The sequence below is a fragment of the Phalacrocorax carbo genome, chromosome 9 (assembly GCF_963921805.1).
Source record: "Phalacrocorax carbo chromosome 9, bPhaCar2.1, whole genome shotgun sequence".
Lineage (NCBI taxonomy): Eukaryota > Metazoa > Chordata > Aves > Suliformes > Phalacrocoracidae > Phalacrocorax > Phalacrocorax carbo.
The window spans coordinates 26,130,792-26,149,027 of NC_087521.1; the positions used below are offsets into that span (position 1 = coordinate 26,130,792).

The 18,236-nt window shown below is 35.9% G+C and overlaps 1 protein-coding gene across 2 annotated transcripts in view; it reads left to right on the plus strand.

Moving 5' to 3' along the window:
- Positions 1-18,236, plus strand: part of PPP2R5C (protein phosphatase 2 regulatory subunit B'gamma) — an 89,774-nt gene that overhangs the window by 56,057 nt on the left and 15,481 nt on the right. For both annotated transcript variants that reach the window (XM_064460782.1, XM_064460783.1), the window contains 7 exons: positions 1,648-1,847; positions 9,699-9,809; positions 10,415-10,507; positions 10,601-10,731; positions 13,230-13,289; positions 16,144-16,252; positions 17,757-17,810. In XM_064460782.1, the coding sequence (XP_064316852.1) occupies positions 1,648-1,847; positions 9,699-9,809; positions 10,415-10,507; positions 10,601-10,731; positions 13,230-13,289; positions 16,144-16,252; positions 17,757-17,810 (758 nt within the window). The remainder of the gene's footprint in view (positions 1-1,647; positions 1,848-9,698; positions 9,810-10,414; positions 10,508-10,600; positions 10,732-13,229; positions 13,290-16,143; positions 16,253-17,756; positions 17,811-18,236) is intronic.

Consider the following 18,236-nt stretch of genomic DNA (forward strand, 5'->3'; position numbering starts at 1 on the left):
AGTCTGTAATTTCATGTTCATTAGTCATCTTAACTGCCCATCATATTACTAAAGCAACAAATAAAGCACATGCAGAATTTTGTGGCATCAAGGCTAAAGCTCTGTAGAATTTAAAAGGCAAAAATTCTGTTCTAGAACTGTTGAAAAGTTAGCCATAGGAGGTATTTTCTTATGTCAACATATTAATCTTTATAAACAGCAGGCTAGTGTTAGTTCTTAACAGTAATCTAAACTTAATCTTCTACATCTATATTTAGACTTGGTGACTTAGTCTTACTTTAGTTTCAGATTATAATTGGAGGTTTTGTTGTTGATGATGTGAGCATATATTTAATTTTTTGAAGGTTGTTTTGGGAAAAAAAAAATAGTGCTGGCTTACTCACTTACCAGTTCTGTGTATGAAGTTTGAACTGTGCAATATAACTTCGCTTTGCATCCAAGCACTAAATAATGAATTATGGAGGATCAGCAGGGAGGATTAAGGTGTAAAGCACAGGAAGTAACAACTGGGAGGCAGAAACTTTTAAAATTTTTTTATAACTTAGGTATCCTGTCAAACAATAAAAATACCACTGCACACAGGCTGTATAAGGCAAGGCAACCTTTGTCTCAAAAGGCTAATTGTATAACGATGATGCGGACAATTAATTAGAGTGTTACCAAAAGAGAGCAAATTTTTTATTCCCCTATTTGTTCTTGAAGATGAGGCAGTCTGACCTCAGGATACCTGAAGCTTGTGAAATATTTTAATAGGTATCACAGAAGAGAAAAAGCAAAATAGTTCCTTACCAGCTGCATCTGAGTGATGATTAAATAATGTGTAAATATAAAACTAATTGAGTAAATACCTCAATTTTAAAACTTGCTGTTAATATTTCTCATATATTATATTCACCTTTGTGGTTAAGTATTGTCTTTTCTAGAAGGCCAGCGTTGTTTCGTTTTGCAGTACTGGCAACAAGTTAACCAGTTTCCTGCAAGTGCTTTAATGGATTGATAATGCAAGTCTAACTCTTGTATATGTGAAACAAACAATCAAAATACTGTTACAAATTGACCAAATAGTTGAAGAACCTAAGTATGTTGCTCCAGTTCCTTGAAATATTTCTTGTGTTAATGAAGTTTAAAAAAAAATCTTGGGTAGTTGTTCTGTGCCTAGATGTGCCTACTGCAGCTTGTTGTGTTGCAGAAGGCCCTTGATATAAAAATGGACTTTGTGAGGTGACAGCTTTAAAAAGTGGCTCTGGCTTAAATCTAATGCTGAAACTGAAGATCCACCTATTTACCTCTCATATTAAAATCAGAGTATTTCTGCAAATGAGGCATAATATTTGTTACACGAACTCAGTTGTTTGGGGAATTCCTTGAGGCATTTTTTCAAGTATGTATTTTTTTCCATGCAGTATCTATTTCTGGCAAAGGCAAGTATGCATCACTGTTGCAATTCTGTTAGATCATCGTGTCACGTACAGTGTATTTTACTGGGGTTCAAACTCTGGATCATTATATTCCTGAAAGGTGTTTGAAGATTCAGAAAGCTTCCTTGTACTCTTAAACATTGCTATGCCTGTGTCTTAGGAAGAAAAATGGGGAGAAGAGTAAAGTCCACTACAGTATAACTTATAACCAATTATTTTCACTTTTCAGATGTTCCTCCTGCTGATCAAGAAAAGCTTTTTATCCAGAAGTTACGACAGTGTTGTGTACTTTTTGACTTTGTTTCTGATCCACTAAGTGACCTAAAGTGGAAGGAAGTAAAACGAGCAGCTTTAAGTGAAATGGTAGAATATATTACACACAATCGCAATGTGATTACAGAACCTATTTACCCTGAAGTAGTACATATGGTAAGTGATTTAACAATCAGAACTATTTTTATTTTATTTAATTCACAGTTGCTTCTTCAGCTGTATCAATTTATCTTAAGAAATCTTACTGAAATCTTCAAAAACGGTCAACTATGCTTGCACAAGTGCGAAATGGTAATATAGCAGTGATTTTAAATCCCATTACTAGTGTTGATTCCTTTTCTTTGTAAGATAGAAACTAGACACAGATGAAGCAGAATCACAGGTTGGAAGTCCAACCTGTTGGAAGTCCAACTGTAAATTATGATTTAAGTTGGTAAAAATGAAATCTTGTACTTAAAAAAGGGGAGTTGCTTCCCCCACCCCCCAATCACTTTTGGAATCGGTGTTTAGAAAAATAGGGAGGAAAGTTAAATATATCTAGCTGTTAAAAAAACATGTAGGTTGCAAAACTGAAAATTTTGGGGGAAAAAAACCCCTTAGATTATTAGAAAATTTAGACAATTAAGATCACCTGTGCAGGCTTGACAATCTTATGTAATCCCATTCAGTACCAGCAGCTGATTTTTATTCTGTGTTCAGAGGTGAGAACAGAGTTAGTATGCAGGTTGGCAGATGAGGGCTTTGCTGGTACAAGCTATGTGAACTGTGAAGTCCTGAGTTGTTTGTCCCTGCTCACTGTCCAAATCCTAGCTAGCGAGACCTGATTGTTTTTTCTGTCATGCCTAAGTCCATTCCAGAGGGAGGAGACTGAAACTAGAAGAGGCACTTTCTGCTCTCACTGTGGTGACTAGACACCAGTTGCCTGAAGTAGCAGTTGGGTCGAGGTCTGTAGCTGTTGTCTGCAATACACTGAGAACAAAAAGCTTCTTTTAAAACAGCTGACTACTAAGCCTGCAAAAAACTCTTGACCATGTGTGACATAATCGTTTTCCCTGAGACTTTATAGCTTGGGGTGATTTTTCAGGGAGATGGGAAAACAGTGCAACATAAATACTCACTCAGTTAAATTTTGAGGTCCTGCAAATCAGAGACTTTTGAAGCTTCAAAGTTGCTAAGGATTTTTACTATGAGCTATGTTGCTTATTCTGAAGATGGTTTGTTAATTAAATCAGCCATAAGTGTGTATGGATACAGAAGTTATTTTCGTGAGAACTTCTATGAGCGTATGAGGATTATATGTAACTCCCGATGTCAAACATGTACAGAAAGCATTTAGGATGGTTAATGAGGAGATGTGGGATCATGGCTTTTTCCAGATCTTGATAAGTCTCTGTGTTTTGCTAATTGATTGCTTGTTTTGGAATACTTTACAATGACGAAAGGGGAGTTAAGAACAAGGATAAGGTTGCTGAGGCTTCATTTAGTTAGGTAAAATGGCATTCGTGATGAGTTCTTGAATATCTGTGTCAGACATCTGCGTAAGAAGTCTTGACTGCCCATAACTTCATAAGTTTTGCCTTATGTGTCTGAATTATCTTCCTCCATCAAACAGTTATGGCCAGAATACATTTGGCTGTGGAGAATATAACCTTTATTTGCTTTCAGATGCAACTAGTGGTAATAGTCTGCACTTTAGCCAGTTTAATAAATCTTGGTGCAGCATTTGGCTGCTATCTAATCACCAGTGTTTTGCTGGGAACACACAGCATCTGTTGGACGATTCTTTCAGTGAATTTAGAACCTTGCAGACAAAAATAATTCTAAAGGGTGCAGGGTTTCCTTGCATGGGACTTACATAGCACTGTGATAGACACTGTTAGTGAAGGACTAGTATTTTGAGGTTAAATTCATATAGCAGGGGTTTTTTAGGCTGCTTTTAGGGAACAGTTTTCTTTTGGTCATCTCTTCTGAAACAACTGTATTTCTCCTGCAGTAGTATTAACAGCTGCTATCTTTCAGGCATATACATGTAGGTTGAGGTGCACGTTTCCTAGAGTTCTAGCAGTATATTTTAGTTGACTGTGGATTTTAAGGAAAAATAAATCTAATGTCTTTGTGTTCTTTAGGACTCTTCCAAGAGGCATTGCTAAGTTGTGAGCTGCTACTGCCACTGAATTATATTAATAAGGAGTAGTGTTTTCAGTAAAATTGTGAGAGTGATCAAGAAATACTTGCATTTGAGAGTGGTTTTGTTTTGGAAAGTTTGGTGTTGGTAGTTGGCATAGGAATTAGGACTTTACCTTGCCATTCTGCTCATCATCACAGTTTGGAGGTTACTCATTTATGTATGAGTGTATATAGGTATAGATATGTGTGTGTATAATCTTTGTTTGGTTTTGCTAACATATTATTTAGGCCAAACACTTAGGGCAATAAATTTCACAAGTTATCTGTTTAATAATAAAATAATATTTTCCTTTACAGTAGCTTCAAATCTTCTTTCTCTCTGACAAGAGAATCATCTACCTTATCATCTGGTTCTCTTTTATTCTTTATAATTCTAGTTCCCATGTCATGTCCATCTGCCCTACCCCCACACTTCTTTCTTTACTTCAAGTGTCCTGGGCTAATTTACAGTAAGAACTTGTCTTTACGCTATATATTCGTCTAGTGGCGTAGTTTAATTATTTAATGTTAATCATAAGTTTTCTCTTCAAAAGATACAAGAAATTAATTTCTAAAATTGCTTTAATGATGTTCTCTAGAGTAGATCCAAAAGTTTCTTCCCTTTCTTCCTCAGAGCCAGCTGACATGTCCTTCAAATTGCTTTTATATTTGTAAGCAAAGACATAATGGGAAAGGAAAATGTTTTTATTAAATGCTTGATAACAAGTTCCATTTCTCAGGATTAATAGAGTAAGGTTGAATTGATTAGCCTCAGAGCAGGAACTTACCTCTTCTCAAAACTATGAGATGTAGTCAAATGTCTGAATAAGTCCTGTAAATGTAAATGATTAATTTGGGGTTTTTTGATCAAAAGCATCTGTTACAGATTCTTATTTAGAAAAGAGTGTGTGCTTTTTGTAGATTGGGTTTTGAAGAAAAGGCTTTATGAGAATGTTCTGTTGTGCAGTAGTTTGTCAGAAGCGCAGGTGCTTAAGATATTTTGTAGAACTTTGACCCATGTTAACGCCGCTTTCCATCTTGGGGAAAAGAGGTAATATCTGGATTGTAATTTGTTTTAAGTGGGACTATGAAAGTGAACATCATATTCACTTCCCCAGCTAGCCAGGCAGACAGTACTGAAGAGAGCCGAGAAGAGTCTAGGGCAGCACAAGATGGTGGAGGTCCAGGGTTGCAGTGTTCTGAGAAAGAAGTAGATCAAAAGCTTGTATAAACATAGCTTAGTTATTTTGGAAGCACTCAGAATAATTTCCGTGGTGGTGATGAAGTACTTGTGGATGGTAAATTAACATTTTTGTGAACCGTATAGGCTAATTACTTTTAAAATTTATAACATATAGGAACAGATTTAATTCTATAGCTAGGTATTTTCAGCAACTGAAGCAGTTTTCACTGCAACTTTTCTTGCAAACCTGCATTATGCAAATGAAATTACATAGTCAAAATAGTGAAAATACACACGGGGAGACTTGGGAGGGGGTTGGGTGGGGGTGCTTTTTGGTTTTGTTATATCTCTTTTTGTTTGGCTTTTGGTGGGTTTTTTTAGTTTTGTGGGTATGGGGTTTTGGCTTGGTGGTTTTTATTAACTCTGATCTTTGGTCTAGAATAAGAGATGTTTCTGTGAATAGAAGTGTACTATTTATGGCTCTATTTAGCTGTTAGGATAGCTTTATTCACATGAGTATAGAAGACGCAGACTTTCAGATTACATAACTTGTCGTTCAGAGCTGTTCATGTCAGTCCTCACTCAGGCTGCTAGGCAGAAGGGAGGAGAAAATGTGTAATGATAGCTCTGATGCTTATTTGCTTGAAAGTACTCCCCAGTGTTATACAAAATGGGCCACCAGAAAAATAGTGTGCATAACTACCATTATAGCAAACATCTATGAAGCGATAAGAAAATGCAGGTTGTTTGCTTTTCCTTTTTTAGTCTCCCATTCTTGAGAGTTACATCATTTGGAGTCAAGTATTGTCAGTGCTAACAGCCCACAGAAAATTTTGGCACGCTAGCCCAGTTTTCAAAACAACTCAAATTTCACAAATTACAGGGGGGTGGAGGGTGTGTGTTTGGGGGGGCCTGGGTTGTTTAAGTTATGCTATGTTTACTTAGTACTTCTGTGGGAATTTGGCCTTAGAGGAAATAAGGCTTTGCAGTTTGTGTCTTGTCTGGGCAGAAGACTGAGATATTAGGAAAAAGATTGGCATTTGACAGAAAGGTAAAGGTCTCACTGACATTAATTCACTGTAAATTTTCCTAAACTTCAACGGCTTAATAGGCAAGAGAGTTTCAATTTTGTGCCTTCACCAAGAGATCCTGCACATTGATTTGAGCAGTTTTGTGTTATGTTGGTCAAGGATATAAAACAGATCAAATCAGGCTTCATTGGTTCCGTTGCTCATGGAACAAATTATACTGGTTTTGGATTTTAACTCTTTCCATTTGATATTCTCAAAAACAAAAAATATATAACGTTGCACCTAGCTCCTTACATGATCTAGCTTTTCTTCTTTATAGTGAGACCCAGACACTTTCTCATCTAGAAAAGGCTGATTAGTCTTCTACTTGCTTAACAACCTTAGCAAGTTTTAAATTTTAAGTCTAGTCTTTCTAGGTCTGTTTTCTTGGAAGACCATTGATTATTGTAAATTTTCACATTATGCTTTTAAACAAAGGTAGGAGGTTGTTGGTTGCTTGATGTCCCTGCAAAATTTTAAAAAGCAGAATAAAAAGATATTTTAGCTTTACTTTTAATTCTCTGAAATAGTAATTACTCTGATATGCCAGTCTCAGTCTGTATCAGACTTAATCTCAGTTCCTGAAATGAAGAAATATTCTGAAGAAAAATAGAGCGTGAGCATGACTTTTCCTTCATGGGAATATGGTGTAATTCTTGCAGATTTAGCTGATGCAGTTTGATACTGCCTCCCACTGTCCACTTTGCCATCTGTCAGATGTGAGATGGCAGGACAGCCCATACATATGCTCCTTAGCCCTGCTGGTTAATAGGTAATTCACAGCATTATTTTATACTGCGGATGGAGGTCTTAATGAGAAGTCAGAATATGAAGAGGGAAATGTGACATTCTGTTGCTCTTCCCAGAATCCCACCAAAGATGGGTGGAATGCATTCCTCTGCAAAGCAGCATCTTTAAACTGAGATTAATCTTTCAGAGTTTTTGAGTAATCCTCAAATTATCAGCAAGAAAGCTTTGATGCTATTAAAAAAAAAAAAAATCCCCAAACCAACCAAACATTCAAAAACCTGAGAAAAGGATCAAGATATATGTATGGTACATGTGATAATCATCTGCAATGGAGTTTGAACATAACAAAGACTAAAATTCTGGCATAAAGAATATATTTTAAATGTGATTTTGGAGTAGACCTTGCATTCTGAGTAGCTACATTATAAGTACAGCCAAACTTGTAGGATTTAGGGTTGGGTTTTTTACGTTTATTGAGCTGTATTATACAGTATTTGAAAGCATAGGAGCCTTTCAGCTGATGAAGTAAATAAAATGTTCTTTTGCATCCTCAAATAAGACATTCAGTTCAGTGCAAGTTCCAGTGGGGTAATCTTTTTTTTCTAGCTGGCCCTGGAGATGCCCTGTACCGGCGTGTTTGCTGAGCCAAGTATTGGCTTTCTTGAAAAGGCTCTGTAAATGTTTCTGCTGCTCCTGGTGATGTAGCCTTTTGCAAAGAATTTCCTTATTCCTGACAAATCAGCTTCTCTGCCTTGCTGTCTCTAACTTTGCCAGACTTAGGAAATGTATTTTCAGATTTTCCCCTAAATACTTGCAAAAAGACACCTCCAATCTTTTACAGCAATAGAATATTAATAACAGCGTATACGTTAACTCTTAACAGCACTTGCACATATTTAAAGCGGAGTATGTGTATGCCTTATGCTGAAGCTCCGTGCAGCCAGCTGCAGCTGATCTGATCTATCAGTTTTGTGCAGGATGTAGATCTCCATTCAGCATAGTCACCATTCTCACTGTGAGCTAATGTCTACCAAAATTTGCTTTAAATTTACTTTAAAATATCTTAGTCTTTTTATGAAGCACAAATGATCTGTATTTGAAAGCAGAATTTACTTTAGTGTTGTAAGTAGGAATAGACTAAGGAGAATTTTGTTGCAGAGCCTAATATACTCACTTGTTATGAAGGGTTATGACAGTTTTTATTTTGGCAGTCTTCTCATTGTTTCTGCAATGTCTTCAAGCTGGTGTGAGAGACTGAGGCATTTGTCTCAGAGGATCATTCTTGAAGTAGGGGAGGCAGTTTGGGACCACATACTGATTTGAATTGATATTTATTTTTCTTATTCTGTACAAAAATAAGTTTAGACTGCTTGGTACTGGCTTGATAATTAGTAAGCAACAAAACAGAACAAGAAAGTCTCTATTGGGTGCACTTATGTGGCTAAATAGATTAGACTTTTCTACTTGCTCAGCAATTTGGTTGTCTCCTTCCAACATCTGCCCTACCTAATACTCTGGATTATAAGTGGAATTGAAGAATTAGTCTCTCTTCAGTACTGACAGCTATAGCTGTCTTGCATATACAGATAACACCCTTTCCAGGTTTTCTTGCTGGCACGCACAGAAACCTGCTCCCTCCAACTCGCTCAGTAAAGTTTTAATCATTAACTCTGCAGGGTGTGAGAACAGCCATTTGAATCGCTAGCTAGTTGTTCCTTTCTTGTCCACAGAGAAGCCAGCTGGTTTTGCTAGCTATCATTTCAGGTGGAGAATTTAGAGTACTGCAGACATTTAAAATCTTTGCACCATTCTAGGTAAGGTTACTCTAAATTTATCCCAAAAAAAATCACGTAAGTTTTTTTTAGCCAACAAATGTGTTTTACTTTGCATTTGCAATTATATGCATTGTATAAATTGATAGAAATGTAATTATTTCTGATTATGTATTTATTTTCTGAAAGTCAAGCTCCAACTTTTAGTGATGAGATTGTTTTGCCTAGAACAGAACTATGCAGAAAAGTTTTCTGTCCATATGGCAGGGAATGGGGGTTTGTCTTTATTAGGGACTTTGAAACTCTCTTCCTGTTGAAGGGGTTTGTGCAGAGTACTACTTTGGTTCATACACAGTATGAATGTGTGTCTAGACAAGCACTTGGAAACACAAAAATAATATATCTGTGTATATATAAGAACTTGAGAAGAAATTAATCTTTGTAGTCCGCTCCACTTTCATGAGGATGCTAGATGGTTTTCAGGTATTTGAGAATTCAGATTAAGTGAAAGATTAAAGTATTAGGCTGTGCATTTCTTCTCCCTCAATGCCCCTCTGATGTCAGGTAAATGGACGTGGTTTAAGAGAAATATCACTAAGGGGGGAGGGAGGACTTCGGTTTTGAAGTGTTTCCTCATGTGTATACCCACAGTGTGAAACTGATGATATTTTACAGAGAACAGTTGCAGGTAATCTTTGTTTTGCATCTCTTCTTCTGACTTCCACTTCTACAGGTTGTTGCAAGGTCTTGTAAAGTGTGTATATAAAAAAAAAAAGTTCATGTAAACATTTTATATGCATTTATAAGTGTGTATGTGTATAAAGAGATCAGAGCAATATCCTCATAAAACGCATCCTGGCAGTAGGTTTGTGCTTTAAAGTGGAAAAGTGTTCTCCAAGTTAGAAATCTTTAAAGAATGTACCTCATTATTGTTTAAACTTATGTAGCTTGTATTTTTGCAAATGAAAATATTTAGTGTAAAGAATTGTCAGTCAAAACAATCTTTGAAGTCTGTTTATTAATCATTCACTTGTTTCAAAATTCTTAAAGGCACATGTGATTTCAGTTTGCAGTTAATATGTTTCGAACATTACCACCATCTTCCAATCCAACGGGAGCAGAATTTGATCCAGAGGAAGATGAACCAACTTTAGAAGCTGCATGGCCTCATCTGCAGGTATTTAAGGAAGACTAGGAAGTCATTGGTCTAACAAAATTTTGATAATAAAGTAATTGTTTATTGACTCAAAATTGTTCAGTTCCTGTGTTTATCTTAAGCCAATTACATTTCTTTTGCAATGTTTAAAATACTTCTTGAATTTAAACTGATAATCTTTGAAAAAAATATCAGTGTATTAGAGGTTAAAGCCTCGTTTCTTGCGGTACAGAAGTAACTGCTTTGATTTTAAATGAGCTTCACTTTGTCACTATGAATGCTTTGATCTGACTCTGGCACGGCTGTAGCTTTCAGGTACTGTGAACAAACCAAGGAGAACAGAGAATTTTCAAAACACGTACTTCTGGGCATGATGAATATTAGATTACTCTGTCATTTGAGTAAATCTAGTGATGGAGCTCAGCAGAATTTCAGTGCAGTTTAAAGAACTTAAAGGTCTTGTACTTTGTCAGGAGAGAAAGAACAAAGCTTTTACTGTGTGATATGTAAATAAAAATGTAGTGCAGTTCTGAACAACTAATTAGTAATTTTGATAATGTGCTGCTTATAAAATGCTTCCTTGTTTAAAAGACTAATGCTGGTTTTTTTGTTGGGCTTTTTTCCAGCTTGTTTATGAATTTTTCTTAAGGTTTTTAGAATCTCCAGATTTCCAACCTAATATAGCTAAGAAATATATTGATCAGAAGTTTGTATTACAGGTGAGATAAAAGAATTTTTAACTTCAAGCTCTAAATCATTTTACAGTGCACTAGATTCAAGTAAAGTACATCTCTTCTTTTCCCTCTTTGCAGCTTTTAGAGCTCTTTGACAGTGAAGATCCTCGTGAAAGAGATTTTCTTAAAACAACTCTTCACAGAATATATGGGAAATTCTTAGGCCTAAGAGCTTACATCCGGAAACAAATTAATAATATATTTTATAGGTATGTCAATGTCTTTGTATTATGGTGCATGTGATCAGGTATACAACTAAAAATACTCCCAGGACACTGCTAGCAATTTTTAAAATTCTTAGTAAGGTTATACCCAATATTGCTACATCTAACATTAATACCAGTCCAGGAGATTTAAACTGGGGTCATCTTGCACACAATATAAATTTCGCCGCTGAAATTCAAGCTTGTGTGTGATTCAGTAGGTGGTTTGGTATCTTCATACGTAAGGCTTTTTTTTTCTTATTGGGTAGTAGTATTTGTATTACAACAATGCCTTAATAAAATGTAATTCTTCATAACGCAGAAGTTGGGCTCAAATCGAATGACTGAAAAATACGGGATTTGCTTGAAGGAACATATTTACTACCTTTTCTTTCCTCAGAACTGAGATGTACTGTTTAGGGCTTGTGAAATATTTTTTTTAATTGGCCATAGAATAAACTGTGGTATTATCCCTGACAGAAAAAGTGTAAAGAGGAAAAATCAATCAACTGTACTACCAAAGGTCTTCAAAAGTGTGGTTTTACTGCCATTATGTCAAGTGTGACTGCAAGATTATGCTACCTTTTTCTAGTCTTTTAGTTTTGGACACTTTTCTTTTCTACAAATAGTTATATATTTCACACTCCTTCCATCCTCCTTCCCTTTTTCTCTACCACTGTTGTTTTAATCCCAAAATGAACATAGGATGCTACCCCTTTAAGAAAATAGCAAAAAGCTGCCAGATACTCTGTGCCATCTCATGAATGGCACCCAGCAGTAGGGGCTGCAGAGGGAGCTTATCTTCCCTGTCTGTGGTAACAAGTAGGCCTTTAGAAGAGATACAGAGGGGCTACTTTAAAATAATCAGTAAGCCTTCACTGTCTTGCAGACAACTGCTCTTGACTGGATATGTCAAGAGCCAGTATGTCCTAAGGAAAAAGTACAGGTGTATCTTTATCTCTTTGTTTGAATCTAATAAACTTTTTTCCCCTCACATAGATTTTTAAGTCCAAAATGCATGATTTTGTAAAATATCTGAACCAGATGGTACAACAGCATCATAGGGTATTATATGATGCACTTCTGAACAGTGTTTTTTATTTGCTGCTACTTGCTCCTTACTTTCAGGGATAATGGAAGCAAAGTCTTCAAGCACAGATAGTTCCGGTGCAAGGCTTTTGAAAGACTAAGAAATGTTCTGGTCATTAGACTGACTTTGTAATAGTTTATATAAAAATATGTTTTCAATTTAAAATGTTATGGGAGATTATATGTTTTGCATTGTAGAGACTACCTTTCCTCTGTCAAGTTGTAGAGGGGAAAAAAACCAGAAAGCCTCACTTAACTTCTAGCTCCTAAATATTATACAACTGAAACATTTTGCATCTAAATGTAAACTAATGTTCCTGGATATGAGCACCAGGGTGGAAGTTGTTTCAATTTCTGTCTTGAGTTAGTGGATTGTGCATGATAAACTCCTAAAGTACGTGTAGAATTTTTAAAAATATTTCCTTTTCTTATACTTTTTCCCGCATGTCGTCAGCTTGTTGCTGTGCTTACCTAAGAAATGCATGGTCTTTATTTGTCTTTTAGTCACTGAGCAGAATTGCATGAATTCTGTCCTGATGGTACATTAATCTTCTTTCTCTAACGTAAATTTATTTTTATAAAAATTATTAAACCACTATGTTCCTGGTAATTCAATCAAAGATTTTTGTATCATTATCTCTAGTTCTACTTGGAATTGTTGTTCTGAATTATATGGAAGGGGTCTTTAAGGAGAAAAAACAGTCACATCAAATATTCTGGGTTAAAAGTAGCTCTTTAGATGTCAGTTTATGACAAATTTTCAAACAGAAGAATATTTTTCTAATGAGTGGAATTATTTTCTCGTAAGTGTAAATTTGCTTTGTAACTATTTGCAAAATACCTTAAGTTGTGTATAGAACTTCCTCAAATTTATACAAGGGCAATAGGGAATAAGAGTGGAAAGGTGATTGCCTGGTAAATTACAGTGCTCTATCAAAAGAAAATTTTACTTCCTCTGTTTATTACAGAGCCTTTTGTATGCTTAGAAGTCTGTAATGCCAAAGAGCTTTTTAGATCCATAAGTAGTAACTGTTCGAACACCTTGTGCTTGCATGCGCTATAGAAGGTTGATTATGCCGGATACTCTTGTGTTATTTTAATGTTTAAAGCGTTGTTTGCTGTGTTCAGTCTTGCATTATTAAAGTGCCACAGAACATGATTATTGGAAAAAGCTCAAGTGCATGCTGCTTTGTTAAATGTGGAGAAAAGAGCAAGAGAGAATGTTAGATCAACAGCACATTAAGCTGCTTTCATGTTTCCACAAAGTTTCTTTTCCATTAAGTGATTCTGTTTTCTTGTTACTGAGTGACTAAAACCTGGGAGGTCAAGGCTACCTGTAATGTTAGATGGGATCTTGGTGTTAGGAGTTTTGTGTCTCTTCAGCAGTAACTGAGCAAAACTTTTAATTTATTTAGGTTTATTTATGAAACAGAACATCACAATGGCATAGCAGAATTACTGGAAATACTGGGAAGGTAAGTTGTAGATTTTGTTTAATTAAACTCACTTGGTCTTCAGAGGACACTTCAAAAATCCAGTTGGGGATTGAAGTTTGCCTTGAGACAAGATTAAAATAGCTTCACATCATGTAGCAAGGCTGTAACAAAGAGTAAGTTTCATGTAAGATTGCAGAAACACAGCAAAAACTTGAGCCCTGTGGTAATGTTCTGGCATGTGACAATTTTTTAAAAATTCTTTTAAGTCTTTCTAGGTTAAGGTCCTTGCAATTAATATTAGTTATTTGAAGTTGCTTTACAACATGTAATTAGTTCCAGTTTGTTCAAAAATTCTTCTAACATCACTAAATGCACAGCAGGTAAACAAAGGAAGCACAGGTTATGAAACTTCAGAAACTTTTTGTTAATCCCATTATGTAGCAAGCTTCAGTGATGGATCTAAAAGCACTTGAAAATAAAATTTTACAACTTGAAGCTGATAGCCTTGTCAAAACTAGTGTGTTTTTATCGACTGATTATCCATGTCCAAGCTTTTGGTTTTCTTATGTTAATACACTTTAAAAGCTTAGTTAGGTTTACTTTATGGCGTTTCTATATTATTGCACATAAAAATAACAGGTCAGCAAGAGCAGGTTGCTCAGGTTTGTGTCTGTTCAAGCTTTGGATATCTCTGAGGATGGAGATTCCACAACCTTTCTGAGCAACAGGTTCCCCTGTTGGACAATGCTCACAATAAAAAGGGGTGGTTTGGTGGGTTTTTTTCTTATTTTGAATGAAATCTCCAGTTTTGATTTGTGCCCACGGCCTCTTACCATTTTACTGGGCACCACTGAGAAGAGTTTGACTTTTGTCTTCTTCACACCATCCCTTCAGATATTTGTACACATGGGTGAGATCCCCCCGGGCCTTCTCTTCCCCAGGCTAGACAGCGCTCTCAGCCTTTCTTTTTATGTCAGATGCTCCGGCCCCTTCGTTATCTTCCTGGCGCTTTGCTGGACTCCCTCCGATACATCCACATCCTTCTTGCCCTGGAGAGCCCAGAAATGGACCCAGCACTCCAGATGTGTCTCACCAGGGCTGAGCAGAGGTGAAGGATCACCTCCCTCAACCTGCTGGCAGTGCTGTTCCTAATGCAGCCCAGAATGCTGTTGAAATTGGAAAGATGTTTTAAAAGTGTTTATGTCTACATATCTGTCTAGATTAGTTATTTAATTTTCAGTTACATGTTCAGTGATCAAAGGAGTTACATGTTATTTATTACTTCAACATACTATAATCAAGTAATAATCATCAAGATAGACTGAAAACTGTGTAAAGATTAAATAGTAAAATATGGAGCTGAATCTTCAGAACTGTTACTGAAGTCACCAGATTTTCATTCCTGGTTTTGTTAGGTTAGCTTTAAGTGTTACAAATGTAAAAGGCTAAGTATTCTTTTTCCTTAGGCTTCAAAATAAATATCTTTAGTAGCTAAATGAGGTTTCTGAGCTGTAAGTGTTCTGTATTGGTTATTCTTCCAATCCATTAAGGAGTTTCATACAGTATGTTGTTAACATAGAGCTGCTTATGGGTAACAGTTTTCAGTTGGGTTCCTGGGTTTTGACTTGTCAGAAGTAAAAAGAGATTGAGTTTTATGCTGAAGTCTCCTTTAAGTGCTATGTAGTACTAGACAAACGAACACTTCCTGTAGGAACCACTAATGTGGTGGGTTGGGTTTCTTTCTGACAATCCTCTCTTGACAGGATTGCAGAATTTCTTGACACTCAATCAAGGCCAAACTTACCCTACAATTCTGTCCTTTGTGGTTAACAACCCTTAAAACATCTTGGAGAAACTTTTTAAAATAACGTATATTTGTCGAGTACGTGCAAGTTGTGGGAACATCACCATAGACATGTTAATGTAGAAATGGGGTTTTGATATTTTGCACTGAGACACCTCAGGATGAATAACCTGGTATCCTCAAAATAGTTGTAGAGTCATTACTAGTGAAGATTACTTCAAGCATGCACAGCAAGGGTGAGCAAGTGCTATTTAGTAAGCTGTAATTCTTGGACGACATCTGACTTCTGAGATCTGAAATATATGTAACTTTGAATTTTTTGATGTGTGTGGTTTTTTTTAAGATAAGTTTGGCAGGTTCCTTTTGCCTGGGTGTCTTCTGTCCTTGTAAGTGAAGAGAAAAGCATTAGAATTAATAAAATAGGATTTAAAATAGTAAATGGGCATAGGGTTCTGGGTGTTTTAACTGCTGTTAATGCTAGCAAAGTGAGTGAACACAAACTAGTACTGTGATTTGAGGTAAAGGTGCCATTGGCCCAGTGTTGAGCCACACCTGCACTCACCTGGAACTGGGATGTTACGTGTTGCAATGCTGTTTGGTTATATGCTAGGGTCTTGCAGGAATAGCAGTACTTTAGCAGTAGTCATGCCTTGACTTGCCTGTTCTCCTGGATTGATCTGTTCTACATCCAGTCTCTGGTTCAATCTTTAATTCCCTGAAGAAGCTGGGAGAAATTATATATTCAAAGCTTTGATGATAGTGAATAGTTCATAGGGAAAGTTGCAACCTGAAGCTTAGGTATAGTCATACATGTTGCTTGGAAGAAGAATTTGGGACCTGTGAAAGACTTGAGTGAGAGATGGGCAGAGGTTGACTTGTCTATTCTATTAATTTGTAATCTTTAGAGAACTGAATCAAAAATTAAATAGTCTCTGGTACATGCTCAACTTGTAAATTTTTCTGCTGCATCATGTTCTCCAGGAGATCACAGAAAACCATGCGATGAAAACAAGTTTTGGTATATCCTCTACAGTAATGCAGTTTTTACATAATTACTGATTTTTATTTTTAAATTTCTTTACCTGGCAGCATAATTAATGGATTTGCCTTACCATTAAAAGAAGAGCACAAGATATTCTTATTGAAGGTTTTGTTACCACTGCACAAAGTGAAATCACTCAGTGTCTACCATCCACAGGTAGGTTTTGTTCAGCACTTTTCATACTATTGTTGAAGTAAGTTAGACTAGAGAGGTTAGGGGGAGTCTAGTCATTCTGACGTGGATTCTGTTCTAAGCTCCAACATTTCCCTGCTAAGTGGCCTTGGGGAAATTATTTAATATGTGTACCTATAATGCCTCACTTGTTGAGGAAAACAGAATAAAAATACATATTTATTTATATACACATACATATAACTTTTTAAAAGCACTGTAGTGTTTATAGGTGAAACACATGAAGGAGTTGATTAATGCAGGATTTCTTGATATTTAGACACACAACATTTTTTGTTTATCATGTTCTGGCCTATAATGTTTAGACGTACATAAATTGCAGAAAAGTATGGTTTTAACGAATGTCATCTATAAACAGCTTTTTCTAAACTACTTGGAAAATTTCAGCTGAATTCAGTTTCTTACAACTGTTATTTTGAAAGGAATTGGGCATTTACTAGGACATCATTATTTAATTTATTAGATCTTTTTAGAAGTACACAGTAAAAAAAGGGGACATCTGAGTTGTATCGTGCTTTTAAACCAGCTGTATCTCTTCTGTGCTGAGTTTTAGTTCCATTCAGAATTCCTAGAGGAGTGGGAAATAATACAATATTAAACACAACATATTGCGATGTGCTGAAATTTTCTCTGTGAGAGGTTGTTATACAGCTTTGTTTTTATAATTTGGAAGGTCAACATTTTCTGTGTAAGTTCAAGTATTCCAAGTTTTAAGTACCACTTCTTCAAACAAAATTACGAAGAACTTGTATTTTTAAGAACACCATTTGAGTAATTATAATTCTCTAGCAATTAGATGCTTATAAGCATTTGTGTTGGATCTTGCCTACTGGGGCTCACATTAGTTCCTGTTGAAGTACTAGGCCAGAGTGGCTCCCATTTAAAAAGACTTTTTTCTTTTTTTTTTTTCTAATGCTGTGAACATAACCTGTTGGGTGTGGCCAATTAGACCTTTGTTTCAACTAGTGTAGGCATCTGTGATCACTACCTTCTCTTCTACGTACCTGAGGTAGATTGGTCTCTATTCCCCTTACTTCACAAACAATGCATTTTTAACTAACCTAAGTTATGAAATAGAAAATACTTATTAAATCGGCATGGGACACCAAAACATTAACGAGTGGAAAGCACTTCAGAGGGCAAGATTGTGACTTTTAAACCATATGTCTGAAAAGATGGAGTGTGCTGAAATGCAAAGTACTAGGTCTGAAAAGAAAACATGAAATTATGTGTTTGTCTATAATATAACCCAGAAAAAGGTGAGGACAGACTTGAGAATGTTGGGAAAAACTGGTGAGGTGTGCTTACCCTTTTGTTTAAATCATCTGCTAAATAATTTTTGTAAAATTACAGAAAAACGGTTGTGCTTTTATTTGAATTCATTAGTGTTTTCGACTTATGCTAGTGATTTCAAAGTGTGTTCAGTGTCACAATGAGCATTAATAAAAATCTTTCTCTTTCACTGTAGCTGGCATACTGTGTAGTTCAATTTTTAGAAAAGGACAGCACGCTTACAGAACCAGTAAGTTTATCTTGCTATTATTATATGTTTTAGAATATTAATATCCCTTTCATCTGTAGACTGTTTAAGGAGGCTTCGGGAACAAAGTCTTGATATGTAACTGGTTTTGTTAGGAAGAGTCAAATATTTAACCATTTTGATCTATCAAATTCCATTTTTCCAACAGTTGTTTGGAATGTCCAAAATGAATTAAAACAGCATTAAGAACATAACCTCTTACAAACAGGCCAGAGTTTATTCTGTTTATTTTGTTCTGGATATGAGATGGTTGATCCAGAAGCAGTTTAATCAGAAATTAGCTTGCCTGAGCTGTGCTCTGTTGAGAGACTGATGTTATGATGGAACACAGATTACTGGCACACAGAGCTACCCACTGATGCGAGGCTTTTGAGTCAGATCCTGTTCATGTCTACCAAGTTTGGATCA